Source organism: Protopterus annectens, chromosome 2.part0 (genome assembly GCF_019279795.1).
Source record: "Protopterus annectens isolate FY-2018-M chromosome 2.part0, PAN1.0, whole genome shotgun sequence".
NCBI classification, from domain to species: domain Eukaryota; kingdom Metazoa; phylum Chordata; order Ceratodontiformes; family Protopteridae; genus Protopterus; species Protopterus annectens.
The window spans coordinates 413,851,034-413,876,692 of NC_056728.1; the positions used below are offsets into that span (position 1 = coordinate 413,851,034).

Below are 25,659 nucleotides of genomic sequence, written 5' to 3' on the forward strand. Positions count from 1 at the left end.
GATGTGCGTGTGTAATTTTGTAACATGCTTTCAAGTGTTCATCCTTAATGCCATCTTTGAGTCTTCCTTGTTTGCACCAAATGTTAAGGGTAGACTGACCAGGAGCAAACAGGATAGCAAGACATTTTGTGCAGTGGGCTTTCACGTTTCCACCATGCAGAGAGCTTTTTCATGGAACCAGAGGAGGGGAACAGCTGATGTCCTTCCATTTCACTGTTGCAGTATTCATTACAATAGGGATCCCCTGCCAAGGGTGGCCTGACATCTGGACAGTATACCAAAGCTTTATGGTTGCTTTAAGGTATGCCTTACGTCACACATGTGCTCCTCGTGTAGCATAGGGCATAAAGGTGATGTCTGGGCGTACCATCCTCACAACTTCTTTGCTGCTAGTCTGAATGCCATCCCTTGATTATTAGTCTGGATGCCCTTTCCATTGCTCATTCACCAAGCCGTTTCAGATAAGTGCTCTGAGTTTTTTTGTATCTTACCTTTTCCTTTTGTTTTTGTTGATTGTGTGGTTTCATGTCATGCAAGAAGGCCAAATGCCAGTGTGGGAGACAGATTGCCCATAAACAAAGTCATGAGCAGTGCTTATTTTGTCTCCACGCATCCCACGTCCATACGTCCTGTTCAGTTTATCAGGCCTTTGTTTCTAAGACCCTCCATAGACAGCTGTCTTCTTTGGCATTGTATTTGGAGAATCAACGTCTTAAGCTGTTAGCTGAAGACACAGCACAATGGAAGGAACTTCCTACTCCTAGGGTTAGTCATCCATGAAGAAGAAGGGCAAGAAATCTAGGTGAGATTCTTCTGCTGTTCAGCCTCCACTGACTCTTTCCCTAGGCGAGTGAAAGCCCAGAGGATCGCATGGCTCCACCATTGCATTCTTCTGCCATGACCATTTTAGAGGCCGGCAGGAATCCAACCTTAAGCACGTCCTTGGAGGCCTTGCAGACCACTTTGGATGTTCAGGGGGAGCTGCAGTTGATTATTTCCAAGGGACCTAGGGGTGTTCCTCAAATTTTGGTCCAAGATGAAGTCCTGACTACTACTATTGAATACTGTCCAGAGTCTGATCCTTCCAAGTTCTATAAGGTGGATGTCCCCTTGAAAAAAAAGCAGAAGACTAAGCACATTTCTTCAGCTTCTAAGGATCTGCAGAATGAATTGCAGAATTTCAGTCAGGGGTCGTTTAATGCTTTGATGACTTTGAAACCCCCTCAGGGAGTTTCTGTTCCAGCTCCCCCTTGGTCATCTACTCCCCTTAAAATACCCAGGGAACAGGATTCTTCTGAGGAGGAGGTGAATTCAGATTAGGAATCCTTTGCTTACTCATCTCAGATTCCCTCTCATTTAGAGTATGGGTCTGAGGAAGAGAAATCTACTAATCCTGACACTTCTTTCCAGGAAATTTCTTTTGGGGACATAAACTCTAGAATGATGGAGCTTTTTAAGTGGGATTTTGCCCAGGTTTCGGAGGTACAGAAGAGGTATTACGAGCTCTTGTAAATGGAGTCTCCGAGACCCTCTGCTGTTCCTCCTGTTTCTGCTTTGTTGGATGCCTTTTCTATGACCTGTAAGGCTCCTGATTCCTAGCCCCCTGTCACCAAGAAACCCATTAGGTTTTATAGAATGCCTGAGGGACTGTACAGTTTTATACAGGTGTCCTTCAGCTGACCCTTTTGTGGTTTCTGACAAGCCATCTCAGTTGCTGCCTTCGACTAAGGTACTTCCTTCTGATAAAGATAGCAGAACTATGGAAAGACTAGGCAAGAAGATATATACTTCTGCGACCTTAGCTTTTAGGGCTTGCAGTTATCAGACCCATATGTCCAGGTACATTTTGGCCCTTCTTTCCAAGGCTTGTCAGGTAATTTCTGATCTTTCTGACTCTGGAGGGAGGAGTTCGTCCCAGGTGGCTCGCCATTCTATTAAGTGTAGATTTTCATCGTGCATACAGCTGCAGTCATTACAGATGGGTTATCCTGCTGTCAGGCGGGTCCTCGGTCGGCCGAATTCCAAAGTCTAGGTCCGGCGTCGGTTGTCGTCGCTTCTTCCCTGACGTCAGTGTGGCAGAGGTACAAAAGAGGCAGCCGACGCCATTTTCTCCAGTCTTTCTTGCCGCGCAGTGCCCGAAGCAGAAGCAGTTCACAAGTGCTGGTGGGCCAGCTCCTGAGATTTATGAAAGTATTTCAGCCGAAGTCTTCTTGAAAGCTAAGTACCCCGTTGGGGAAACTTTTCTTGCCTCAGACCGATGTCAGATAAAGTTAATAATTGCATTTCTTGTGGGAAGCAAATACCGCATAAGGATTTCCACTCTTTCTGTATACCTTGCTTAGGCCCAGACCATGACATCTCGGCCTGCCGTTTTTGTGTTAGATTCAACAAGCGCACTATTAAGCGCCGGGCGGAGTTCATCCTTCATTTTTGGCAAAAAATTTAATTATATCATGTCGTCGGATACTCCGACTCCAGTTTTGAGCAAAAGACGCAAAGATAAGGACCGACATCCGAGGTCCGCACCGACCACTGAGATCATGCTTAGGCCGACTACCGGTTCCCCGGTTCTCAGCGAGGTGCCTACGCAGCCCCTGAGTACCTATGACACTACATTACCGGTGACTACAGTACCCAAGGTCGCAGGCTCCTCAGTCCCCATTTCTACTGCAGATACCGACGCCACTCTTGGCGGGGAAACTCAGAATTTAGACAGGCCTGCCATTTTTCAAGGTGTCTTCAGGCCTTCCTCCTTCTCTGTTAAAGCTTTCACTAAATTTAAAGCAGTCATGAAAACCAAAAAACAGGGTCCTCAGACCTCCTCTCAAGGCCACATGCCTAAAAAGCAGATGCTTAAAATGGCTGAGGATCTGATTACTCTTATCAGGGGTTCTCAACCCCGTCTGACAAAAGACCCAGATTAGAGGAAGACTACCCTTCCTCAGATCAAGCTTCTATTACCTCAGAACACTCTGAGGACCAGGATTATGCCTATTCACCTTTCGAAGACTCTGATGCTGAGGAGTCTATTCCCTCGGTCTCCCCCCCAGAGGACTACTCTTTTGGGGAAACCCTCCATACATTGAGGGAACACTTTAACTGCAAAGGCCAAGATTACTCAGATTCCAAGAAAAGGCTCAGGGAATTTCTTTTGCTCCCCCAGCATAGGCCCCTGGCTATCCCTCCTGTTTTAGATATATTGGATGATGTGTACACAGAAGCCAGCCTTAATCCAGATTCCTTATCTCCAGCTCCTGTTAAACCAGACAGGTATTACCGGGTTCCTGATTCTCGCCAGTTCCTATATAAAAGCCATACTGCTGACCCAGAAACTATTTCACAGGGCCCCAAGGGAATTAAGGCCTCTACTGCTAAAAACCCATTACCTTCAGAGAGAGATTCCAGAGCTTTAGAAAGGTGGGGGGAAAAGGTCTATACCTTGGCCACTTTAACCATGAGGGCATTAAACTGTCAATTCCATATGTTAAAGTATCAACAGTTTTTGTTATCTCAGTTGAAAAGCAAAATGGCACAACCAGAACAACCAGATTTAAAAGAGTTGCAGGATTTGTTGCATGGTGCAGAGCAAGTGGGTAAACATACCTTGCAGTGTGGTTTTGATGCTTTAGAGGCCTCATGTAGAGCTGCTTTTACGGGGTCTGTAATATATAGGCATGCTTGGCTCAAAGAGCAAACCTTACCAGATCATGTTGAAGCTAAATTATTAGATGCACCTCTTCAAAAAGATGTATTGTTTGGTGTTAAAGCTGAGGAGGTACTAAAGAAAATGGAGGAAAAAGCGAAATCAATGCAAACAGTGAAGGATTTCCTGCAGATACAACCTCCACGTTTCAGCAGAAACTGGCCTTCAAAAAATTGGTCCTTTCCAGCCACGGACAGACCTCAAAGGGGCAGATACAGACGCCCTAGGGGTAGAGGGCAACCTCAAGGATCTTTCAGAGCCAGACAGTGGCAAGCACCAACCCCAAGAGGTGGAGAAGATAGATCTCAGTCATTTAGAAAACAGACACAATGACTTCCCCCTACACCTGCCAAGCAAAGCTTTAATGGCAGCACCTTTGGGTGGAAAACTGGCATTATTTTCAAAAAAATGGCATATTGTTACAAAAGACAAATGGATTCTGGACATTATAGACAGAGGCTACAGGTTCCACTTTCACACCCTTCAAAAAATGAGAGGCATGCCAAACCTGCCACAAAATCAAAGGGCAGAGGCACATAAACAAATTTCCGCTCTCATGGACATGAAAGCGATTCAAGAGGTACCTGCAAAAGAACAAGGTCAAGGGTTTTATTCCAGACTATTCCTGGTACCAAGGAAAGACAAAGATTGGAGACGTATCTTGGACCTGTCCATCCTAAACACATATCTACAGGTGCCAAAATTCAAGATGCTCACATTACAGCAACTTCTTCCCATGCTGGGCAAGGAGTCTTGGCTGGTAACATTGGACCTCAAGGAGGCATACCTGCATGTCCCTATCAGACAAGATTGCAGACGATACCTCAGATTTCTTGCAGGTTCAACCCATTACCAATTCTCTGCATTGCCCTTTGGCTTATCTACTGCGCCCAGAGTGTTTACAAAATGCCTGGCATCAGTAATCGCCTTCTGCAGACTACAAGGAATACAAATCTACCCATATCTGGACGACTGCCTGATCCAAGCGGACAGCAAGGACATACTATTGCAGCACCTGGTGTTTGTAATAAAACTGTTGAACTTCCTGGGATACACAGTCAACAAAAAGAAATCAAAACTAATACCCTCTCAACAAATAATTTTCCTGGGTGCAAGCTTGAATACAACCACCCAGATGGCCTACCTCACGCCAAACAAACAAGGGCAACTGTCTCAATACTTCAGCAAAATGGCAACTTTCACCAGGCTAACTGCAAGGAAAATCCTGCAGGCTCTGGGATTCATGGCATCTTGCATCCTACTAATCCCATGTGCAAAGCTGCATATGAGAAAACTTCAATGGTACCTAAAAAAACTTATGGTCTCAACACAGCCACAGCTTGGAAACAGTTATACCACTCATTCCATGCCTTCAAACGGAATTTTTGTGGTGGGCTCAAACATGCCAAAGAAACACAGATCTCCCTTTCTGCGTACTTCAAGCAACTCAAATCATCACAACAGACACCTCAGACTAAGCCTGGGGAGCACACATGACAGATCAGTGCATTCAGGGAAAATGGTCCCAAAAAGAGAAGCACCTACACATCAACCAAAAGGAAATGCTAGCCATGCAAAATGCTATTATGACCTTCAAAGACCTACTGCATCCAGGCCAGCTATTGATAAGGACAGACAACACCACAGTGATGTGGTACATAAACAAACAGGGAGGAATTCATTCATACCCCCTGTGCAGGCAAGCCATGACCCTATGGAACACAGCACTAGAATTGCAAATCCAACTACAGGCACAATTCCTGCCAGGGAAGGAAAACACACTGGCAGACAACCTAAGTAGAAATATGACAGATCCGCAGGAATGGAAGTTGCATCCTCAAGTTTTCACAAAGATAACTCGGGCATGGGGACAGACAGACATAGATCTCTTTGCTACCCACAGAAATTACCAGTTGAAAAAATTTTGTTCAAGGACCTATCATCCACAGGTCTGAAAAGTGGACGCACTCTCTTTCAATTAGACAACATTGACAGTTTATGTCTTCCCGCCTCTTCCTCTGCTCCCCAAAGTTCTATTAAAAGCCAGAGCAGAGCGGCCGCAAATGATTCTCATTGCTCCAGACTGGCCAAGGCAACACTGGTATCCACTCCTGAAGAGCCTGACACATTCCCTACCATGGATCCTACATCTAGTCCCTCTTCTCTTGTCCCAGCACCAACTACAAAACCCATCACAGCCAGTTCAAAACCCTAAATCTAGCTGCATGGAGAATTCCTTGATTTCCCGACAGACTCTCCTCTCCAAGGAGGTGCAGGATGTCATCTTGGAGGCCAGAAGACCTTCTACTAGAAAAGCCTTCTCTGCCAAATGGAAACGTTTTTGTTCCTGGAATCAAGAAAAGGGCCAGAATCCTTGGGTAATAAATATACCTCAAATTTTACAGTACCTAGCTGAGATGTTAAACAGTGGACTTTCCTTCTCCTCCATCAAGATCCACGCTTCAGCCATTTCTGCACAATACAACACAGATCCTCCTTTATTCTCACATCCTCTCTTAAGGCAGTTCCTCAGAGGGGCAAAAAATATAAAACCCCCAAGGAAACCACCAGTCCCTGCTTGGGACCTCAACTTCGTATTGGAAAAGCTGACCCTTCCTCCCTTTGAGCCAGCTTCTTCAACAGAACTAAAATACTTGTCATGGAAAACAGCCTTTCTACTGACTATCACCTCAGCACGCAGGGTTTCGGAGCTACAGGCCCTCATGGCTGTGCAGCCATTCATCATTTTCCATCAGGACAGAGTTTCCTTACGAACCAACCCTACCTTTATGCCAAAGGTAGTATCCAGTGTAGCTTTGAATCAGACTATCCACTTACCTACCTTTTATCCAAATCCACAAAACAAAGGGGAAAGACTACTACATTCCTTGGACATTCACAGACAACTTCATTGTTATTTGGACAGGACAAAACCGTTCAGGAAATCCGAGCAACTCTTTGTGTCCTATACTACAGGTGCTCAAGGAAAGGCCATTTCCAAACAGACAATTTCAAAATGGATAGCCCACTGCATATGCTTTTGTTACTCATTTCATGGAAAAACTGTGCCTGCATGCATTAGATCCCACTCCACCAGGCCACAGCTACCTCTGCAGCTTTCCTCAGGGGGTTCCTACCAAGGACATTTTGGAAGCAGCCACTTGGAGTTCAGTGCACACTTTCTCTAAGCACTATCACCTTCCACTATAATCTAAATCTAGAGCGGGTTTTGCCACAGCAGTCTTGCAGGGCATCCTCGCTCCTCCTAGTTCCACTTAGTGCCTACCACCCTTACTTAGCTTTGGGATTCTTCCCATCTGTAATGACTGCAGCTGTATGCACGATGGACATAGTACAGTTTTGTACCTACCATAAATGTAGATGTTCGAGTGCTCATACAGCTGCAGTCCCGGTTACCCCCCCTCCGTCCCCTCTCAGGACAGGCCTTATGACAAACACCTTATCTTACAACCTATTTGGGGTATTCTCTTATGGTGTATTTGCTTGCAACTACTGTTTTTTGATTATTCTATTTCACATGTTTGCATAACTTTATGTTTTGCCTTCCTTCTGGGGGCACCTGACATCTGGGGCAAGAAAAACTGAAGAAAATGGCGTCGGCTGCCTCTTTTTTACCCCTGCCGCACTGACGTCAGGGAAGAAGCGACGACAACCGATGCCGGACCTAGACTTTGGAATTCGGCCGACCGAGGACCCGCCTGATGGCAGGATAACCCATCTGTAATGACTGCAGCTGTATGAGCACTCGAACATCTACATTTATGATAGGTACAAAACTGTACTTTATGATGCAGGAGATGCTTCTTCTAGGGCTGCTTCATTTGTTTCTGTTATGAGGGGATATTCCTGGCTTTGGCTTCAGTCTTTGCCTGATGGCAATAAGGCTAATCTGATGGATGCCCCTTTGGACAACAAACACTTGTTTGGTGATGCTTCTGCTGATTTGTTTAAGTCTCTTCAGGATAAGGGCAAGGACTTGCAGGCACTTGTGTTTTTGTTTCGTCTGTGACTAAATTTCAGAAAAATTATCCCAATAAGCCAGCATTTGTTCACAGGCAGTCTTGCCCTCTCTCCAAGGGTAAGAAGGTTGGGAAACAGGCTCCTCCTGCTACAGCTACCCAGACGTCTGTGCACCAGAAGTCTCCTTTTCCTGACAAACCGGGTACTGTCTGACTGTCCTGTTCTTCTCAGCCACATTCCTCTTTTTCTTCATCTGTCTCTTTCTCTTTTCCTGTTTGGTTAAAGATTGCTCAGAACTGCTGGGTTCTTCCATTATCCACCAAGGGTACTTCGTGGTCTGGAAATCTCTTCCCCCATTTTATAGGAATTCCTCAGCCCCCTCAGGAGCAGTTGGCCTTCTTCCAAGGATCTCTTGACTCAAGGAACTATTCAGGAAGTTCCAGTTTCTCAAAGGGGAAGGAGTTTTTACTCCAGAAGGTTTTTAGTGCTCAGGAAAGCGAGAACTTGGAGACCTATTCTGACCTTGTCTCATCTAAATGCCTTTCTGAAGGTCCCCTCTTTCTGTATGTTGTCCCTTCATACTTTGTTCCCTCTTCTGCTTTCTCAGGCTTATATGGTGTCTCTGGACCTTAAGGATGCTTGTCTTCATATCATGACCTATCCCCTTTTCAGGAAGTTTAGACATTTCTCTGTTGCTTTCTGGCATTTTCATTGTCCACTTTGCCCTTTGGCCTTTCTACTGCCCCAAGGTTTTTCAGCAAATGCCTCGATCCTGTGAATGCTTTTTGCAGGCTAAGGGGGTTTCATGTCTTTCCCTTCTTGGATGATCCTCTCCAAAGACCTTGTTGTAAAGTCTTCATTTTGCCATTTCCTTTCTGCAGAGCCTGGGGTTCACAATAAATGTCAAAAAGGCATTTCTGACTCCTTCTCAGCACCATGTCTTTCTGGGGTGCAGGCTCCAGACTGTTCCAATGCTGACATCCCTGCCTTCCTCCCAAGGTCGTAACTCTCATTTCCTTTTCAATCCCTTCTTCCTCTGGCTTCAGTAGCAGCCAGAGCTCTGGGGTTCATGGCTTCCACCATTCCTAGCCTGCCTTTTCCTAAGCTCCACATGAGAAAACTTTGGTGGTTTCTAAAGACAGTTTAGCTTTAGCATTCTTATCCCTCGTATTTTTACTTCCTCCTCTTCCATGTATCAAGCAGGAACTTCAGTGGTGGTTTCAGCAGTTGATTCTCATTCCAGGGCTACCTTTTCATCCATCTCTTCCCTCTCAGAAACTGTTCACATAACACTTCAGATGTGGGATGTGGAGCAGCATTTGAGCCCCTAATAGTGCGGGGAGTCTGGTTGCTTCTTCAACAGAAAGAGCACATCAACATCAAAGAGATGAGTGCTTTTCTGCTGACTCTTCAGACCTTTCATCCTGTCTTCTCCTGAGGACATCTCATTGTGTTTACAGACAATACCACAGTGATGCGTTATGTCAACAAACGGGGGGGGGGGGTGTCTTATCTTCTTTGCTGGTTAGCTCTCCTAGTGTGGAAACTAGCTATCCAGTATCAAGTGACACTTCGGGCAGTCTACGTTCCCTCAGGTCAAAACATTGTGGTAGATTCTCTGAGCAGGTCTATGACTCATTCCCAAGAATGGATGCTTCACAGGGATGTGTTTATGAACATTGTCCACCAGTGTGATACTCCTCAAATAGATCCTTTTGTCTCCCCTCTGAACAGACAACATCCTCTATTTTGTGCCAGAGTCCCAAGTCCTCTGTTTTGGAAGATGGATGCCTTTTTCTTTTTCTTGGAAGGGGATGTTTCTTTATGCCTGTCCCAAGTCTAGTTCAGAAGATGGATGCCTTCTCTTTTTCTTGGAAGGGGATGTTTCTTTATGCCTTTCATCCCCTTCCCCTTATTCTAAAAGTCCTGTTCAGAATTCAAACGGATGCTCCAAAAATCTTGTTAGTGACTCCCTTTTGGCCGAGACAGCATTGGTTCCCTCTTCTGCATTTAGCCAGGGGCAATCATCACAAGTTACTGCATAGAGTGGGCCTACTCACACAACACAAGGGATCTCTCATCCATCCTCAGCTTCCACTTAAACTGACATTGTGGGTGATAGGATTTTGATGTGGGTGATAGGATTTTGATTCTTCCTACGCACCCCCCCCCTTTTTTTTTTTTTTTTTTTTTTTTTACGACTTGTTTAAGGTTTTGCAGGCGGCCAGGAAACCCACTACTATGAAATCCTACTTATCCAAATGAGAGGTTTTCTGTTTGGTGTCTTTCTTGTAACCTGGATCCACTTTCTGTGGATGTTGCTTTGGTTCTTTCTTATCTGTGTGAACTGTTCGATGCTGGGTTGGTCTCTTCTTCTGTTAAAGTCCAGTTATCAGCTATTTCTATTTGTCTGCCTTTATCACCTCCTTTAGCTTCTAGATTTGAAGCTAAACAGTTTCTTAAAGGTGTCCTTCATATTAGACCTCCCAGGAAGTCTGTTCCTCCTCCCTGGGATTTTAATTTTGTTTTAGAAGAATTGACCCAGCCTCAATTTTGAGCGTGCAGCCTCAGCTTCCTTGCAGCATTGCTCTTGGAAGACTGCACTTTTGTTAGCCCTTACTTCTGCTAGATGGGTATCTGAACTTAAAGCCCTTATAGCTTCTCCTTCTTGGTGTTTTATAAGGACAGGATGTCCCTTTGTAATCCTTCTTTCATACCAGAGGTGGTGAAAGATTTGTCTCTTAATAATTCTATTAATTTGCCCACATTTTTCCCCTTCTCTGCAATCTGCTAGTAAGAAGGTGCTGCACACATTCGATTTGCATGGATAACTCGGATTTTATTTGGATAAGACTAACACTTTTCATAAATTTGATCTGCTCTTTGCTTCTTTTCCTCCTAGGTCCTTAGGATTGGCTGTGTCCAAGCAAACAATTTTTTTGTTATTCTTTTGTACGATCCTTCCTTCTTCTGTTAAGGCTTATTCTACTGGGTTCTTGTCCTATGTCTTACAACTTCGAATCATTAAAGAACGAACTTTAATGATCGAAGTTGTAAAACCTTGAAGCATATAACGGAGATTGCCATAGAGCGGGGAAAGGGAAGATTTCCCTTTACTGCACTGTAGTGCAATCTCGGAGTTGGTATATTTAAGTAGCGGGGGGGGGTGCAGGGGGGCTTGCCCTGCTCCCCTGCATAGAGCATTTTGTTTGGTACTGTTTTTAATTTTTTTGTGTGTGTGTTCGAAGTTCTGAGACTTCGGGCATTAAAGTTCGTCCTTTAATGATTTGAAGTTTTGGAACTTCGATCATCTGATATAGACCCCATTCTACTAGAGCTATGGCTTCTTCTGGTACTTTTCTTTTTAAGGGTTTTGATACTAACTCTATTCCTGAGGCAGCTACCTGGACTTCTGTGAATGCATTTACCAAGCACTACAAGTTGGATGCAGTTTCCAGAGCTAGAGCTGGTTTTGCTAGGACCATCCTTCATGGATTCCTAGAGAGCTCTGCTGGTCTTTCCTCCTCCAAACTTTCTTCCTGAGGTTTGGTAGTCTCCCTATTACAATGAATACTGCAACAGTGAAATGTCCTTCTCTTCCCTGTTGCAGTATTCACTTCCTCCCTCCACCTCCCTAGTCCATTTCTCTTATGCATATACTGATTACTTTTATACTTCTTGGACTGGTGTTTCTACTGGGGCTGTCATTTCTGACTGGGGCTCTCATTTCTGAGGATGGTATACCTGGATGTTACCTTTAATGCCCTATGCTACATGAGGAGCAAACATGTGATGCATGGCATACCTTAAAGCAACCTAAAAGCTTGGTATACTGGCCAGACGTTGGGCCGCCCTTGGCAACGGATCCCTATTGTAATCAATACTGCACCAGTGAAAAGAAGGACTTCTACCATTACGGTAAGATTTTATACAACTGTACTTTCTTCTGCAAGTCACAGCAGGTGTCTTAGAATGCTGCAGTTGAATGAGGTCCCCATTGGGCGTGGGGGGGACTTTAACAGGCGTTATCCTGGTTCAGAGGTGGTCCATAAAGTCAGGGCTTTAGAGGACCTTCCTCTGGCAAGCCGTTTCAGCACTCCTGAAGTCTTGCCAAACTGCTGCTCTCTGGAGTCAGTTGGGGGGAGCTTGGCTCTCCACCCCGAATCTTGGGAGGCCGTCATGTCAGACGCCTTAGTGACGAGAGTCATTTCCAGAGATTTACACCTTTGCTTTTCAGTTTACCCCAAGTTTGAGACAAAAGTCCTTTCCAGACTTACCACCACACCAGCAAAGGGAAGCAGTAGTAGGCACTCAAAGCTGCTCAGAAAATGCGTCATCCAACAGGTCCAACCATACCAGAGAGGATCAGCGGTCAAGTCAAGATGGTGCAGCCATTCTACCTCTACGAGGAAGGATGACTGTGTTTGGTGAACCTCAAGGATACCTACTACCACATAAAGATAGCAAGGCATTCCAGGAGGTTCCAGTTCAATAAATGCATGGCAGTGGTAGCATTTTGTCTTAAACTGCAGGGATTCTGTTTTTTTTTTTTTTAATAGCTGGATATCTGGCTCCTTATGGTGGACTTCAAGGGCATCATTGTTCCAGGTGAGGGACACCTTGCTTTTTCATTTTTGCCTGTCAATAGACATTACAGTAAGTTTCAATAAATCTAATACAGTACCTGTCTAAGCTGTAGATTTTATCTTTTCCATCTGGACACCACCATTCAAATTGTCAAAATTCCTCTGTCAAGTTTGGCATGAAGATATAAGGATAGCAATCAAACCTTTTTACTTCAGAGGCCACCAGCTTATTTGTCTGGTTTCTTTGACTTCCCAGTCTGATGGCCACCACAGTCTCTTGTTCCGCTAGCCAGATTCTTCAAGAGAGTGTTCTTGCTGATTCTTTCAGTCGAGTGGTCTGTCACAACTCATCTGTTAAATTTTCCTTTTCGTCTCATCGATATTTGCCATTGTCACATATCATGGTGTTTGATGGACCATGTTGTCGCAGGACTTCCTTTTGTTCTTCCTGACCCCACAGCCATGGTGACTGCAGACACTTCCCTCTTGGGGAGTGGGGCATTATGAATAGAAGATGTCTCAAGCTACCTTGTCCAGTCAGAGGCACATTTGTACATTAACATTTTCTAGATGAGAGCAGTCCTCCTGGTGTTGCAGGCTTTTTTCGACTGCCGCCACAAAGTTGTGATCTCTATCCAGACTGACAACATGGAGGTGGTTTTGTACAAAAATAAGAGGGAACCCGGTCCAATCCCCTGCACAGATTTTCAGCCAGCTGTGCTGTGATCTGTTTGTGACTCCTTTCAACCCCAAAGTTTCTGCAGAAAGTAGCCAGTTGTTGAGCGATTTTAATCCTCATGTCATGCTTCTGGCCCTGACAAGTCTGGTTTCCCTTCGTGTGACAGCCTCCCTGGTTTCTGGATCTCGTTCCAGATTTGATATCCTACCCTGAAATTAATCTGAAATCTCTCTGGCTGACCTTTTCGTTCCACGACTTCCAATGATGGCTAAAGATCCCAAGCTTTCTGAAAGGGTTGTGTATATTCTCTCTTCCTCCCAAAACCCTTCCACCAAAAAGGCTCATAAAAGTAAGTGGAGAAAATATATCATTTGGGCCATTTCAAAGGGCTTGGATCCTTTTCTAGTCCTGTTCGATGCAGTCATAGATTTCCTAGGTAGCCTTTTTCAGTCAAGGGCTAACTTCTCTACTATTAAGGTTCAGCTGATGGCCATTTCACATTTCCCAGTGAGTAAAAAACATCTACCAGTTGCGTGTCCAAGATTGTCCAATGTCTTTTTAAAGAATACTTTCCTGCTCAACCCTCAGTAAAGGAGAAGATTTCTCCTTAGTACTTGCTGCTTCTTCAAGCCTTTATCAAGGCCTCTTTCAAAACAGCTGCTACTGTGGACTTAAAATTTCTGACATGGAAAACACTTTTCTTTATTGCAGTAACTTCAGCTAGATCAGTTTTCTGAACTGCACGCTTTATACTGTGTCCTTTCTTACCTTATTTTTCAGAGAGACGGTTTTATTGCGGGGTAGTCCTTCCTTCTTACCTAAGGAGGCCTCTCAGATCAGAGTACACCTAAGGAGGCCTCTCAGATCAGAGTACACCAGTCAATGCAATTGTCAGTTTTCTTCCCAAACTGCAATAATAAAGGTGGATATATGCTTCATTGCCCGGTTATCCTTTATCAAAATGAGGTGCTGTTTGGATAGAGCCATACATATCAGGAAATCAGACCAACTTTTTGTGTCCTTTGCTAGGGCTAAACTTGGGAAGTTTTCAGAATAACTTTGGATGTTTTTTGGAGTGCATATCCCTGGTTTACTCCCTGAAACATTTATCCTTACCTTTCATTTCAAAAGCCCACTCATTTAGGTGTATCTACATCAGTTCTTATTCGGTCATGCTTCTTTGGATGATATTTGTGCAGAGACTACCTTGTCAAACATTAATAGACATTCAGTCCAGATTTATGACCTCCTCTGGCGCCACCACTTTGTAGAATATTTTCTCGTGATGCCACCCAATCTGCCTGTTTGTGGATTCTATCCCACAGAAAAAAAGAACATTGGATACAAAAGTTATGCATTTAACTCTGTATGTGTTGTCTTCTTCCACCCATCTCAACTTTCTCTGTCTGCTTCCCTTCCCTGTTGTCATTGGTATTTATGGCTCTTGGTGGACTTTGCAGGCTGGTCTGAAGTCTGTTGTTGGGACCCTCTGGTCTAATCCTCAGGTTTTCTTTTGTATGGGAGGCTCTGTATATGCAGGTCACTCAATCTGAGGACATTTAGGCATGCCAAGCATTATGGGAGATAGGAGGTAGACCTTTAGAGCTGAAGCTTCTGAAGTTCTGGCTTAGGATCTGATAGGATTTGATAACCCAGGAAGACAACACAGATCTAGCATTATGGTAAGTACAAAACATGTGTTTTCTGATGAAAGCAAGAAATGTTTATTTGTAATCTAAAATGTGAAATCTTACATAGCATTTGTATTGTCTGCTAAAAAAGTTCTTTTAAGGTCAGTCATTTTCAGGTGTTAGTATGCTTTGATTTTGTCGCAGTAGCTGCTATTTATGGATGATAGGAAGGATAACACTTATCAGTTTTATTTTAATTTACTCTATTTTTTTTCTTACAGGAAGAGTATAGCAGAATTAGACCAGCTTCTACTTTTGACATGGATAAACTGATTTCCACCATTAAACAATTTGTAAGAGATTGGAGTGAAGCTGGAAAAGCTGAGAGAGAAACTTGCTATCAGCCAATAATTAATGAAATTCAAAGGGCCTTCCCAAAAGAGATATGGTAATGCAACTACATTCTTGAATGAAGTCTTAGTTATGTGCTAAGATAGCTGTCCTAAAAGTGGAATAAAATGTGTGTAAGTATTACTAGAATGTGCAGTTTCTCCTGTAAAATCTGGATACTTCAGTTTAAAATAATCTCCCCTTAGTAGTGATTCTGGGAGTGATGCACAATCGCTTTTGAGGTGAATGGGAAGTTGTTTTTATTTTAGAGCAAGACTTTTTAAATGTTTGAATGATTAAACTTTTTATGAAATGAACACTGTACTTAAGTTGGTGTTGAGGTAAATGCATTTGATTTTTAATGAGGGACAGAGTTTAATTGCTGTGTACAGGTATGGTACAGCATTCTTTTCATTATACTGCTTTAAAGTTGCTATTTTGTAAGAAGTGTGTAAGTAGTTAACTGTTTGAATTGCCGAGACTCCCAATGCTGAGTCCTAGAATGTGGTGACTGAATAACCAGCAATCCAGACTTACATCTACTAGGTCCGAGATTGCCATTACTTGGAATATTCACTTTCTTATGTGTTAAAGCAATCTTGGAGTTGGTATATATTGCTTTGGGGTGTGTAGGGCAGCTTGTCACCTGAAAAAAAAAGTTTAAAAGAGAAGAACAATGTTTAATATTCAGTCTTCACCTTTGTTTTCACTCCTTTTTTCCAGCATTGTAGGACTCAGCATTGCAAGTTGTAGTATTTCAACTGGAAGCTGTGTAAGTAAGCTATAGTAATCCGTTACAGAGAGTAATAAATGGGGAATACCAGACCACTAAAAGTCAGAATGAGGAATGTCCCCACTTTCCCTCCACTGGCCATTCTTTTGGGTATTGTACTTAGAAAATCAACCTTTGTGTTATGGTTAGATTAAGACAAAATTTTTTTCTTGGCTATTTTTTAAATCTTTAATTTGATCATCACAATTTGTAGAATGCAGTCCATTTTATGTAGAATGGTTTTATTTTTCTCTCTACTTTTGGATTTTAGGTTCTACCATGAAGTAGTTTTGTGGAGTATTCAGAAGGATTTTTTAAGCACAGTCTGGGCTCTTAGTGCCTTTAACAATTGTTTGTTTTGTGGATTTGTGGAGGATTTCAATTTTGTATTTTATTATGTGTATGTAATATTTGTTTATTATTTAATGTAGCCGTGGTGGTGCAGTGGTTACCATTGTTGCCTCACAGCAAGAGGCTCTCCGGTTCGATTCTCGGCTGGGGTGCCTTCTGTGCAGAGTCTGCATGTCCTCCCCACAGTCGAATTCACTTTAAAAGACATGCAGGTAGGTGCGTGCGTGAGTGGGTGTGCCTTCCTTGATGGCTGGGCGCCAAGCTGGCAACTCGACATGGTAAAAATTCACTGCCAGTCATTAGCGGACTGGAGTTCCCCTGTGGCAACCCCTAACTGGGAAAAGCCGAAAGACAGTTATTATTTATTTATACTTGATTTGATTCTTTTTAATCATATTTCTCTTTCTTGACTTGTACTTTTGCATCTGTTTGACTGAATGAAGTGTGTCTCTGCATTTCTTTGTTTGCAAGGGTGTTGGCAATACTTGCATAGTGTGGGAACGTTATGTGCCTTGACTGATAAACATCATTTTATTAATACTGCACTGTTTAATTCATTCATTTTTGTGTAGCTGACTACTTAATACATAAGAACTGTATAGATTTATTTAATTTTGTGTGTGTGTGTGTGTGTGTGTGTGTGTGTGTGTGTGTGTGTGTGTGTGTGTGTGTGTGTGTGTGTGTGTGTGTATATTCATTTGCATGTAGTGCTTGTTTGATTTGTTCTCTGCCTGACTATTGCTGACCTCTGTCTCCACTGAGTTTGGATTGGAGTTACTCATTTAAGATTTGTTTACTTCTATTTTTTTTTTTTTTTATCTTTTTCTTGTATTGCATTTTATTTTGTTTGAAGTTTTTTTTTTTCTTTTTGGAGTTTTAAGAGGTCTTGGCTAGAGAAAATAATTCTTATGCAGACAGTGAATAACATCCAGCTAATTAGTAGGAGGAACTGAAGTATAGCATTACTCATTTAAGTATGAATACTTAGTGGCACCTTTATTTAGCTGTAGTGCTTGTTTGACTTGCTGTTCTCTGCCTGAATATTGCTGATCACTGTCTGCATTTGATTTTGGATTGGAGTTATTCATTTAAGGTTTTGCTACTTCTGTTTATCTTTTTCTTATGTTGCATTCTGTTCTAAGGTTTTCGTTCTTTTTGGAGTTTTAAGAGGTTTTGGCTAGAAAAGGATTCATTTGCAGATTGTGAATAAAATCCAGTTAGTGGGAGGAACTGAGAAATAGTATTCCTCATTAAAGACAGATATTTAGTGGCATCTCTTTTTAGATGTAGATTCCCCCACCTGCCTACCCTGCTGCTGTTGAGCTTTTAAACTTGGAGGCTTTTGGGTTGCCCACCCTTACTATAAATCTGATTTTGGACACTCCTCCCAGTCTCATCTCATCAGCTTATTACTGAGCTCTGAGAGATGTCTCTTAAACTTAAATTATCTTCCGTTTCCTACCTTCCCCACTTACTAAAACTGCACTTTATTCAGCTGCTTTTACTGTATTTTTGCTTCTTCCTACTTTATTTAGCTTTTTGCTGCACATTATGCTCTGTTGCATTGAATTTCCTGCATTAATTACTGCTTGTCAGTAGCCTGATTCTATTGTAACTGTTATTCTAAGCCTCCTAGTTCTGATTTAAACATTTGGGCTTCAAACCTTTTATCTTGCATAAGGAAGGTCTGTGCTCTACACTCTTCTGACAGGAGAGGTAGCATACACCCTTCTGAATTGGGAACTGCTGGTTGAAGGTTTATTGTGATTGTTCTAAAAATGTCTTAGTTCTGTTTTAAGCACTTGGATTCCAAACCAGTTATTTTACATTAGGAGGGTTTGTGGTCTACAGTCTTGTGACATTACTCTCTAGACAGATTTTTTTTAACCACTAGAACATAGCTGAACGTTGTTCATTAAGTTCCTTGTCTTACTGACCTATTGAATATTTAAATTTCCCTTGCTTCTCCCTAGTACATCAATTATGGATATGCACTTCCTGACTGTTTGTGGCTAGTCTGGTTGATACAGGTATTCTGAGGCATTGTAGCAATTATCTCATGTATGCTGACAACCCACTTATTCTTAAAACATATACAGTATGTGAGAAGTGTAAATACACTTTAACACGGGAGGCAAAGCTCTCTCATACAACTAAAACGAATCCTGTAGAGGTTGCCAGTGACACTTGCACCACACCTACTGCACAGGGTAAAGATCCTCCACATAAAACTATTTATGTTGAGGCACTTACAGGTAACCTTCCTAAAACACAGACCTCCTGCACAGTATGAACAAAGGAAGGGTCCTCAGCCATCATGTGAATACCCCGTTCAAACACCACCCACAGGTACACATAGTATCACTGTATCCAGTGCCTCTGCAGCTAGGCCTTTAAGGCAAACCAATGCACAGCCAAATTTCCTGGTCATTAGTGATTCTATAGTGAGGCACACTGATGTCCCCCTCACTGGACTGAGTAAGGAGAGAGTCACGGTTAACTGCCTTTCCGGGGCTAGGATCCATCAAGGCACATAGGCAGTCAGGTCATTATGCTACAGATACTAGTACGACTTTGTCATAGTTCATGAGGGTGTTCATAACCTAAGAAGTACCTCCCTTGACCAAGACATGATCAAGCTCGCTGATTATGTGCCTCAGGCAGGTATGAGCCTAGCACTGAACAGCTTACTACCTTATTCAAGGAAGCTGCCATGTTACTAACAGAAAATGTTTGATTTTAACAATTGGCTTGGCCTCTGGTATCACTCCAAGGTGGTGCAATATTTGACGGCCTGGGAGGACATGGTTGACAGACCATGCTGCTTTGCCAGGGATGGTCTGCACTTATCCCTTCTAGGCTTTCGGATATTGGCAAAGACTCCCCCTCCTGTGCCTTTTTTAGACCATGCCAAACTGATAAACCTCCCAACTTAAATTCACCAATGGAGGAATCTGAAGGTGGTACTGTTCAGTGCTAGAAGTCTTAACAATAAACTCATTCCCTACAAGTCTTCCTTTCCTTGGAGAGTGTAGACATTTGCGTAGTAATGGAGACATGGTTTAAAGTTGCAGAGAGTACCCCAGCAATTCAAGGTTATAATGCCTTTCACACCCTTAGACCAGCTCTTGCACAAGAGGGAACTAAAGCTGACTGAGTCTCAGTCTATATTAAAATCAACCTCCAGTCCAGTCCAGGTAGTGTGCATGACCCACTGAAACTCATACATGTGCAACTCTCCATAAACAGAGTCTCATACCATATCCTTGCAACCTATAGGTCCCCCTCCATGTTCCAAGATACCCATACTACCTATCTCAATGTACTAGAGTACCTCACCATTCATCCCAATATAATATTAATGGGGGAGCTCAACTACCTCTCTATAGATTGGAAATCCTACACCACTTCTAATGTACAAGCCCAGCAATTCCTAAACTTAATACCAACATTGTGAAACACTTTGTCCATTCTCTCCTACCAGAGGTACAAACATCTCTGACCTTGTACTTACCAGCATGGGGTGGGGGGTTATTTTCCTTACTCAGTGTAATGTCTTCACTTATCAAATCTGACCATAACAGTATTGCTTAAAATAAAATTTAAATACGGGGATCCAGTGAAACCAAAAACATTTAGGAGCTATTCCAAGGCTAACCTTTCTGTACTAAGCGGCACCTTGGCTAAATTCCAAATACCCATACCCAGTAAACACCATAGCATATGCTGAGCTATTTACAAAATCTATGTACAGCCATATTGAAAGCTGTATAGAGCTAGCTGTACCCACTCATATTAAAAATAAGACAAACTCAAAAGACAAGCCACCCTGGGGTAGTCACAATTTCAGTCGGTTATACAACACAAGAAAAAATCTTGGTCAAGCGTAGGAGGAACAAAACCATACTTACCTGTCCAATCTAAACGGTTGAGTAACAAGAGGGTAATTAATACTTCAAAGGCTAAATTTAAAGAAAATAATAGCTTCTCCGGCAAAGGACAACCACAATGCTTTCTACAGCTATGTCTGTAACTTTAGGGGAAATATGCCACAATGCACAGAACTTTATTGTAAATGGCATCACCCACACTGAACCGGAGGCCATTGCCAACCTTTTGGCTGACAGCTCAAATTTCTTCCCCACGTCCCTTGATAATCCAAATGTAATACGGCATGCCACAGTCCCCCAACCATTAATAGGGAACAGGTCAACAATCACCTTCCAAGGCCAAAAGCACTGAATCGATGGGCCCCAATAACATCCCGGGATGTTTAATAAATAGCATTAAACATGACCTCTCTTGCCCACTTGAATCACTTTTCACTTGGAGCCTACAGTTAGGTTTTCTGCCCAAGGAATGGAATCATTCCCCTGCACAAATGAAGTTCAACCAATGATCCAGGTAACTACAATCCTATAAGTCTTACCAGACTCGTATGTAAGGCAATGGAAGGAATTGTCATGGATGTGATAAATGAGGACATGGGTAACCTACAAATGCTGGACCCATCACAGTTCAGCTTTGTTAATGTAAGGTCATGCCTGTTAAATCATGTAGACTTTCCTGAGAAGGTGACCAAAGCATTGGATGAAGGTAGGCCTGTGCACACAGCTTACCTCAACCTAACCAAAGCTTTTGATATAATGCCCTACTTGGGCATTATAGGCATGTTCACTAATTTAGGTATAAACCCTTTTATCACCCGCTGCATGGCCAAGTAGCTCACTGATAAGTACCCAGGAGATTAATTAGGTGAGGACACCTCCGCCAAGAGGCCGGTGATTAGCGGAGTGCCCCAAGGCACAGTACTGGGACTGCTCCTTTTTGGCATCCATTTCTCTGAAATGGAAGCAAATGCTAAAGGTTTATGGTTGATTAAGTTTGTAGATGATTGCAAGCTGAGGGTTGTCATCATCTCCCCTGCAGACACTAGTATTCTTCAAGGTGGTCTGTCTCTGGCTAATAAGTGGTGCCAAAGCCATGGTCTTAAACTTATTGCAAAGAAATGCATAATTGTACCCTGTGGGAAGTCAGCCATCCTGCCCAGTTACCATGTTGATAATACGCCTGTAAGAGTCAACCAAGTGGTCTGAGATCTGGGTACACATGAAGACAGTAGCCTTACCTTCAACCGCCACGTGGCTACAGTGTTGAGGAAATCCTTTTATGTTGCACAACTTGTAAGCAAGGGCATACCATCTAGGTCCAAAGAGGTCATTATCCCACTGTACTCCACCCTTTTCCGACCAATAATAGAGTACAGAGCTTCCTTTGGTACGTTCCTTATCAGGCATATGCAGCAACTAGAGTGACCTTAGAGGTTCATTACAAAAAGAATACAAGGCATAATAAGCTTGCCTTATACAGAGCACCGTAAAGTCCTTTCCCTCTACGCAGTCTTCTATAGATTGCTGAAGGGTGTTCTGTGCCTGGTTTACAAGGCATCTGCAAACCCCATGCTTATGAATTTCCTGCATATTCATAAGTCAAAAAATACCTGAATTACAAGGTCTGTGGACCTGAATTTTGTCTGCGATTTAAGTAGAACATGCTGGTGAGAGAGATATGTTGTAGAGGCTGCCCCTCCAACATGTTTTAGGACAAATATCTGCCTCTCCAACTTGTTCTGTTTTAAGTCCTAGAGACTACCCCTCATTTGGAACATTCTTCCCATCCATGCAGAGCTGAGTTCATGTATTACCCAATTTAAGAGTAACCTAGACCATTGAATGATGGATAGGAAATCTACACCAGGCCTGGCACACTATTCCCTTATGGGCAGAGGTAGTTTATAAATGCCTGGTCCTCATTGTCCTATTTGGATTCAGGACTTCATTATTCATTCTGGAAAACTTAGCTTGGCTAGGCTTAGAAAGTGTGTCCCCCCCAGTTGTTAGCCTAGTGACAACTATGAATCTATATGCAGATAGAGAGTGAGTGGCCATATTTGTCTGTGTGCCTATGTAGAAGTAGTTTTAAATACTAATTGCTATACATCATTAGTGAAGAAGTTAATGTTGCAGTGTGTCAAAGAGCTTATTTTGTTTGGGGGATTTTTTTTGTATAATAGGAGAGTTAAACATGTTTACATGGCTGTAGCCCTAAGTGTTCAGTATTTGTATTCAGTTTTGTGCTTTTGTGTGAGTGCATTGTGGTGTGGCTCCATTTTTGGAGCTACATTTTGAGAGTTTTCATTCAGTTTTGTGATTGTGCAATGTGTAAACTGCTTGGTGTATAGTTCTTTTTTGCACGAGGAATAAGTATTGATGTAGTTGTTTGCGTTTTGTAACGACAGGATTGTTTGCACTTTCTGAGCAGTAGAATTTGTTTTATTATAGTTTCATACTTTGTGATTGAATTTAGGGATGCTAATGAGCTGCTTGCGTATTTGTATATCATATTCATTGTTTTATTGTGTTTTTCTGCTAGACTCATGTTTATTTTTTAGTTGGAATGATACTTCTGCGTTAGCTAATATTCTTTTATTTTCTGTAACTAAAATTGTAAAACATAATGAGAAGTTTGCTTATTAGCATGTTACTAGGACTGCTAATGTTTTATATAATATTTTTTTTTTTTGGGAGGAGGGTTAGAAGAGATGTTTTTTTCTGTATAGTGGAGGTATATCATACATACATATTTCAAGCACGGGCATTAATGCCCTTCTAGCTTGCCAATATACCAAAACACGTGTTCCCATAATAAGTATCCAGGCTGTTCTTCATAATATCTAAACTAATACTTGCTTTAATGTGATTGGTAGTCTGTTCCATGCATCAGCTACTCTGTCAGAGAACCAATTAGTACACTTCTTATTCCTGTAGAATCTTATACATAGGTTGCCTGATGGTTCTCTAGTACTTTTTGTTAACCCCAAACATTACCAGAGGTAGTTGTCACTAAATGCCCTATATACCTGAATAAGATTTCCTCTTAGATATCTGTAAGAGACACTGTACAGGTTCAGATATTTTAGTCTTTCTTAATAACTTAAATTTTCAAATCCATGGATACCCTTGGTATATTTCAGTTGTAGTCTTTCCAGTTTACTCATGCTTGTTTTCTTATAGGGTTTCCATATTGTTATTCCATACTGAAGTTTGGGTCTAATGTAACTAACAAACAATGACTTCATTATTTTTGATTTCCTAGACTTTATAAATCTTTTTATACAACCTGTAGTTCTATAATTGTCATTAACTAATTGGCTGATATGATTAAAAAAACACATAGCTGAATCTCCCCATATACCCAGGTCCTTAAATGAGTCTAGAGTTTCACTCACTGTGTGCTGTATTAAATATTCACCTTTCAGTTTATGCCTACCAAATCTCATATGCTTAGTTTTTGATGTATTTATCAGCATATTATTCTCTTGTGCCCAAATGGTCAATTTAGTTAAGTTATTTTGCAGACATGCCTTACCTGTAACACACTTAATCAGTTTGCCCAACTTCAGGTCGTCTGCATTTAGACTGTAGAACACCTCAGATGAAAAAGTTAGATGTTCTTCATGTTTCACTGATGCAGTCATCACATTTGGGTTATCTGCTTGCAGTCGCCCTCAGTCGGCCTGATTAACAAAGTCTTGGGTCCTGTGTTGGTTGCTGTCTCTTCTTGCATGACGTCAGGTCGTCAGGGGTATAAAACTTGCAGCCGACACCATTACATCAGTCTTTCTTGCCGTGCACGAAGCAGAAGCAGTTCGCAAGTGCTGGTTGGCCGACTCCTGACATTTTCGTGTTCGATTTTTCAGAAACTAAGTATTCAACTAAAAGCTAAGTACCCCATTGGGGAAACTTTTTCTTGCTCTTAACTGATGTCAGTAAAAGTAAATAATTGCATTACTTGTGGAAAGCAAATACCTCATAAAGATTTACATTTGCACTGTATTCCTTGCCTAGGCCCTGACCACGACGTACATCGCTGTCGGTTTTGTGCCTTATTTAAACCACAAACTATCTGTCGTCTGTATATTTTAGCTTCTAAATTTTTTAGTGCTCGGTTCAACTATACTGATATGTCTTTGGTAAGCCATCCAACTACCGACATTCTGAAAAAAACACAAAGATAAAGACGGAGACAGGCTGCCTAGGTCCAAAGCTGCTGACGACACTTCTCCTAAGCCAGTTGCCAGTTCGTCGGTACTCCGTGAGGTTCTTTTGCAGCCCCTGATACCCGCTACTTCAGATTCACAAGCCTCTACTGAGACTCATTCGGAGTCTGGTATGCCACGAGATGCTTCAACTGTGGAACCTGCGGATGTCTTTACCTTGGATGGGTCTGGAGCCGCTGTGCAGACACCGGCTTCTGATGGTGTATTCAGGTCTACTGACTTGCGTATTAAACCAATGCCATCTTCTTTAAGGCCTAAATCTTGAACCATGCCTAGAAAACTGACGCCCAGACTACATGGTCAGGCCTCAATGCCTAAAAAACAAATGATAAGAATGGCTGAAGACCTTATTACTGTCATTAGGGGAAGCCAACCTTCCCCCTCTAATAGGACTGAGTTTGCTTATGATACTTCTGACCAGGATTCTGAATTTTCTGTTTCCTCTGATGACCAGGATTTACCCTTATCTACCTATGTGGATTCTGATGCTGAGGACTCTATTCTCTCTGCTTCTCCCCAGAGGATTTCTCTTTTGGTGAAACCTTGCATTCTCTCAGGGAGCATTTTCGTTAGGAAAGTCAGGATTTCTCTGATCCTAAAAAGAGACTTGGGGATTTCTTACTCCTGCCCCAGCACAGGCCTTTAGCCATACCTCCTGTACTAGACATTGTTGATGATGCCTTTTTGGAATCTAGCTTGGCCCCTGACTCTCTACCTCCTGCTCCCAGAAAACCTGATAGATATTAACAGGGTCCCTGACTCTCAGAAGTTCCTTTTTAAAAATCCTACTGCGGATCCTGAGACCATTTCACAGGGACCCAAGGGCATTAAAGCTACTACTGCCAAAAATCCTACTCCCTCTAATAGAGACTTCAAGGCGCTGTTTAGATGGGATAAGAAGGTATACACTTCTGCAACTTTGGCCATTAGGGCCTTAAACTGCCAGTTTCATATGTTAAAGTATCAGCAGCATATTATTGGATTGCTTAAACAGAAAATGATGTTGATTCCTGAGTGTGCTGAAAATAAGGATTTACAGGATTTACTGCACTCAGCTGAACAGGTTGGAAAACACTTTGCAATGTGGTTTTGATTCACTGGAGGCATCTTGCAGGGCTGCTGTAACTGGGTCTGTACTTAAAAGGCATGCTTGGCTTAAGGAGCAGTCCTTGCCAGATCATGTTAAAGCGAAATTACTGGATGCTCCCTTAAACCAGGACCGCCTGTTTGGCAACAAGGCAGAATAAGTTCTTAAAAAGATGGAGGAAAAAGCTAAATCCATGCAAACTGTTAGATTTTTTACAAGTACAACCTCCAAGGTTTAGTAGGCATTGGCCTTCCAAGAATTGGTCCTTTCCTGCCTCTTCCAGACCTTCTCAGTCCAAACCCAGATCCAGCAGAGCTCCCAGGCTTCAGTCCCAGGGTACGCACAGGACTAATCAGTGGG

The 25,659-nt window shown here is 42.5% G+C and overlaps 1 protein-coding gene across 2 annotated transcripts in view; it reads left to right on the top strand.

Annotated features, from left to right (window-relative positions):
- CARNMT1 (carnosine N-methyltransferase 1) overlaps nt 1-25,659 on the top strand; it is a 684,763-nt gene that overhangs the window by 182,189 nt on the left and 476,915 nt on the right. For both annotated transcript variants that reach the window (XM_044060848.1, XM_044060849.1), the window contains exon 3: nt 14,862-15,028. In XM_044060848.1, the coding sequence (XP_043916783.1) occupies nt 14,862-15,028 (167 nt within the window). The remainder of the gene's footprint in view (nt 1-14,861; nt 15,029-25,659) is intronic.